This window comes from Penaeus chinensis, chromosome 16 (genome assembly GCF_019202785.1).
Source record: "Penaeus chinensis breed Huanghai No. 1 chromosome 16, ASM1920278v2, whole genome shotgun sequence".
In the NCBI taxonomy this organism is placed as follows: Eukaryota; Metazoa; Arthropoda; class Malacostraca; order Decapoda; family Penaeidae; genus Penaeus; species Penaeus chinensis.
Window position 1 is genome coordinate 22,480,307 of NC_061834.1, and position 5,000 is coordinate 22,485,306.

Consider the following 5,000-nt stretch of genomic DNA (forward strand, 5'->3'; position numbering starts at 1 on the left):
CGTGGCAGAGCCCTGAGCGGCCGAATCCTATGTGGCTGAGAATCTCGGCGAGAAACCCGGCAATCACACTATAGAAGTGATCCTATAAAGTATGATCATATATGTGGCTGAGCCATGAGCAGCTGAGCCCTGCGTGGCTGAGCCCTGAGCCTTAAGCGGTGACCCTGAGCGGCTAAGCCCTGCGTGGCAGAGGCCTGAGCAAATGAACCCTGAGTGGCTGAGCCCTGAGCCTTGAGCGGCTGAGCCCTGAGTGGCTAAGACCAGAGCGGCTGAGCCCTGAATGGCAAAGCCCTGCGCGGCTGAGCCTTGAGGCTGAACCCTGTGCAGCTGAGCCCTGCGGAGTTTTAAGAGCAAATATCGAATACTTTTTATTGAAAACAGAATATTTATGAATTAATGGAGATGTATGACAACTTACAGTTATCTGTACATAGTGTATTTGTTCTAGCCTATTTCACACATATTATTTATATGTATGGTCACCCATAGAAAAGAAAAAACAAATTACATTGAAAACAAGTTTTCCAACATGTAAAATGGCTCGTTTGTCCTCAGTGACGTGCTTGCTAATGTCATTTCATTGGGTTAGGTAGTTGAATCATGTTGACTTCAGTGATGACGGATAATGTTAACCATGTAAGAATAAAAAGGAACAGCCTAGAGATGACTGCATATATTATTTACAAATCACTATTAAAAGAAACACATCGATAGATGATAGACGGTGATGGTATTTCATAGTCTATATAATTTTCGTGTATATAAGTTTCCTGTATATAGTGTACATTGTGTTTTATGGTTATTTAATGACCGCATAATTAAACTGCATTCCTACAGTGAAATCATGTATGTGCTACAAACAATATCTTGCTTACTAACATTAACTTCGAGAAGATGCTACTTGGACTGACCTGCTTAGGAAGACCTCTTATAAAACCTTCGCTGGCCTGCTGTGCTACAGGACTTGAATTCCAATTTAACATCACTGTGACAATTTTGGTCGGATTTCAGTTGTATCTTACTACATTTGGCAATTTCTTTCATCGCTTGCTCACTCTCATTTTGTCTTCTTCCACACTGGACAACTGGCGCTGTCAGCCGAACCCAGTGCCCTCTTCCGCGCGTGACACAACCTCCTGTCAGCTCCTTCCCGACCAGCAGCAGACTGCCTAGGCCTCCCCTTCTAGCCCTTGACTCACCTGACAAATATTCTGACCCAAATACTGACCTGACATGACGATTCACAACTGACACCAACCCAACGACTTGCTCTGACCTCTGAAATTTCGCAGGTTACGGGCGTAACATCAGACCTCTGCCATGTGTTTCCAAGGGTGGGGAAACGGGCGTGTGTATGTTTGCGTGGGACTGCATGAAGGCCAACGGTACACATCTTGGCACGTGCATCGACAGGTGAGTCGGCAACGTAGGGAACTTCAACGTAGTGAAGTCATTCTTACTCATACATTTTAAATTGCTGTGACGCAAATTATATACTAGATGAAAGCTTAATATTTGTGATTTTTTTCTAATGAAATACCTTTCCATATCTTGAAGTTACACACTAATTTTGCACAATTCGCAGATTCTACTTCGGGTCATGTTGCAAGATGGAGCAAGCCAGGCCACCCCCGGGCCTTAACGAAATCCCATCGGGCAGCGGCAGTGGTGGCACGAAGCCCTTGGGCGTTGATGCCTCCGGTCCGGGCGTTCCTGAATTCGACGGGCAGCTAAGCGCGGACGAGAACGAGTCCAGCGAGAGCCTAGAGTCGCCTGGTGATTCCGACGCTACCAGTGGCTCTGCCTCTATCACAGGATCTGGATCTACTGCCGGAGCAGAAGGCCCTGCATCTACCACAGGAACTAGTGGCGAAGCAGAAGGCCCTGCACCTGCCACAGGAACGGGATCTACTGCCGGAGTAGAGGGAGCTGGAGCTACTGCCGGAGCAGAGGGCCCTGCACCTGCCACAGGAACTAGTGGGGAAGCAGAAGGCCCTGCACCTGCCACAGGAACGGGATCTACTGCCGGAGCAGAGGGAGCTGGAGCTACTGCCGGAGCAGAGGGCCCTGCACCTGCCACAGGAACGGGATCTACTTCCGGAGCAGAGGGAGCTGGAGCTACTGCCGGAGCAGAAGGCCTTGCACCTGCCACAGGAACTAGTGGCGAAGCAGAAGGCCCTGCACCTGCCACAGGAACTAGTGGCGAAGCAGAAGGCCCTGCACCTGCCACAGGAACTAGTGGCGAAGCAGAAGGCCCTGCACCTGCCACAGGAACGGGATCTACTGCCGGAGCAGAGGGAGCTGGAGCTACTGCCGGAGCAGAAGGCCTTGCACCTGCCACAGGAACTAGTGGCGAAGCAGAAGGCCCTGCACCTGCCACAGGAACGGGATCTACTGCCGGAGCAGAGGGAGCTGGAGCTACTGCCGGAGCAGAGGGCCCTGCACCTGCCACAGGAACGGGATCTACTGCCGGAGCAGAAGGCCCTGCACCTGCCACAGGAACGGGATCTACTGCCGGAGTGGAAACCCCAACATCTACCGGTGAAGTAGATGGCTCTACATCAACAGGAACGGAAGGAGCTGGGTCTACCGCAGAGACCGAAGATGCGTCTGCAAGTGGAGCAGAGGGCCCAGCATCTGCTACAGGAACAGAGGAAGCTGAGAATGGTGAATCTGCTAGCGAAGTAGAGATTCCTGCATCCACCACGGGAACAGAAGGAGCTGCTAGTGGATCAGAAGGCTCTTCATCCATCGCAGGAGAAGGAGCTGAATCTACAAGTGGACCAGAAGCTCCTGCACCCACCACAGGAACAGAAGATTCCGGATCCACTGGTGGGGTAGATGGCCCTGCATCTACAGACGCAGAAGACGCCGGATCTACTGGCAGCTCAGAAGGCGAGGTAACTACAGAGGGCCCTGCGTCAGGCAGCGGCATGGAGGATACAACCGAGGGCTATGATGCGCCGCCCACCACGGAGGTGAGCGTCGCAGTGGATCCCTCGACCTCTCAGCCTGACCTACCCGCCGGCAGCGGAGACTCCGTCGACGAGGACACGACCGTCGCCCCGGGCTCGGGCTCTTCCTCCCCCGGCGTCACTGAGTCGCAGGCGACCAGCCCGAGTATGGGAACCGCCACCCCCGTCAGCCCCCCCGCCACGGAGTCCCCCACGGCCTCGGAGGCGACGATCGTTATAGAGACGGAAGAGCCACAGACAATGACCACGATGATGTTGCAGGCAGGCTCTGAGATTGAGCGGCCCACAACCACGGAGGACGCCGGCGCCGCCACGATCTCCATCACGGTGAGCGGCGACGCGGAGGACGGCAGCGACGGGTCGCAAGCATCGACGGAAGTCCCGGCCCCCGCGGCGGCGACATTCCCGCCCGCGACGACCGAGGAGTCGCCAATCATCATTCCAGTCACGACCATCGCCGAAGCCTCGACAACCAAACCCGAGGAGCCCGTCAGCGAGCCGTTCTTCCCCGTTTTCCCCGCGGCAGCGAGTGAGAAGCCCGAGGCAACGACGCTGGTTCCGCCACCTGAATCCAGCACGGCGAAGCCCGACGAACCGGTAACTTTAGTGTTCCCGAGTGGTCCTGTAGCCACTGGGAAGCCTTCCACGCTCGCCCCCACAACCGTCACGACCGAAGAGCCTGCCATGACAACCTCCTCTTCTGAAGAAGAAGAAACGAACGAGCCAACCATTTCCGAGAATGAAGAAGAGGGCGATTCGAGCGAAACGACACTGCCAGATACTGATGTTGAAGTAACAAGCGAGGCAACAGTACCTGAGACAACAAGCAAGCCCACCGCGGAAACCACACTGATGCCCACAACTGCAGAGGCGACGGAGAAGCCCGAAGAACCTGTAGTGCCGACCACCCTGGCTCCGACGGTCACTGCTGAACAAGAATTGCTAGAGAGGCTAAACAACTCAAAGGCTAAAGACAGTGAGTCAGATTGTTTGGTAAATAGTAATGCTTTGCCATAATGTCCAAAGTAAGCTCTACAGCATATGATCTCGGCTGGTGTGTCTAATGCGATAATTTCTTTGTTAACAGTTTGTGGCAAGCCAGTGTATCCAACACGAAGAATTGTGGGCGGCAGTGAAGCCACCTTCGGCGAATGGCCATGGCAGGTGAGGTCATCCTTGACAACTGCACTCTCATTGGCTGTTCCTTTTGCTTCTGTTGACACTTAACATATGTAGACCGAAGATTTACCTTACAAAGCGAAGAGGGGACGTCAAGTGCTCTTTTGGCCTCCGAAAGTTAGAAGCAAATTTGTGCCAAGAAATACAATCGACAATAAACAAAACTTCCACAGCACTCTTTGATATAGGCTTCGTATGCCACCCATCCTTTTTAATTCATTAATTAGCGTAAGGCATCTCTCATCATAATAGCAGTTTCTTTATCATTATCATTCTATGCCTCTACCATTATAGTAAGACAACTGTTACATGAAGCCTTCTATTACAGGTGTCCCTCCGGCAATGGAGACAGGTGACATTCCTTCACAAATGCGGCGCCGCTTTAGTCAACGAGAACTGGGCGATCACGGCTGCCCATTGCGTCGAGAGGTACGTCTGGCCAGGGCATTCGCAGTTGCTTTTCGATCATTTGCCTACTATTGGGCAGTTTTCAAGGAGGCGTAGAGGGCTTGTCCTGACACATAATACCACTTTACAGAAAGTAGTATCCTTAGAGAGGGAAAGTAATTTATAGGTCGATAATTAAATAGAAGATAGATAATTACTTTAAACTCCAGGGAAAAAATCAGGTTGACTTTGGTCTTTTCACTCTCTGACGACCCACGAGGCGCCTTTTCCTCATCTCACGTGACGACTCCCTCTTTCCGACAGCGTGCAGCCCGAGCAGCTCCTCCTGCGGCTCGGCGAGTTCGACCTAGAGCGATCTGATGAGCCCTACGCCTTCGCCGAGAGGAAGGTGCAGATTATCGCCACCCACCCTCAGTTCGACTCTCGAACCTTCGAGTA

The 5,000-nt window shown here is 52.5% G+C and overlaps 1 protein-coding gene across 4 annotated transcripts in view; it reads left to right on the top strand.

Moving 5' to 3' along the window:
• LOC125033594 (mucin-19-like) overlaps window positions 1–5,000 on the top strand; it is a 58,292-nt gene that overhangs the window by 47,232 nt on the left and 6,060 nt on the right. For all 4 annotated transcript variants that reach the window (XM_047625247.1, XM_047625248.1, XM_047625245.1 and 1 more), the window contains 5 exons: window positions 1,293–1,413; window positions 1,586–3,951; window positions 4,063–4,139; window positions 4,483–4,583; window positions 4,866–5,000. The exon at window positions 4,866–5,000 is cut by the window's right edge and continues 18 nt beyond it. In XM_047625247.1, the coding sequence (XP_047481203.1) occupies window positions 1,293–1,413; window positions 1,586–3,951; window positions 4,063–4,139; window positions 4,483–4,583; window positions 4,866–5,000 (2,800 nt within the window). The remainder of the gene's footprint in view (window positions 1–1,292; window positions 1,414–1,585; window positions 3,952–4,062; window positions 4,140–4,482; window positions 4,584–4,865) is intronic.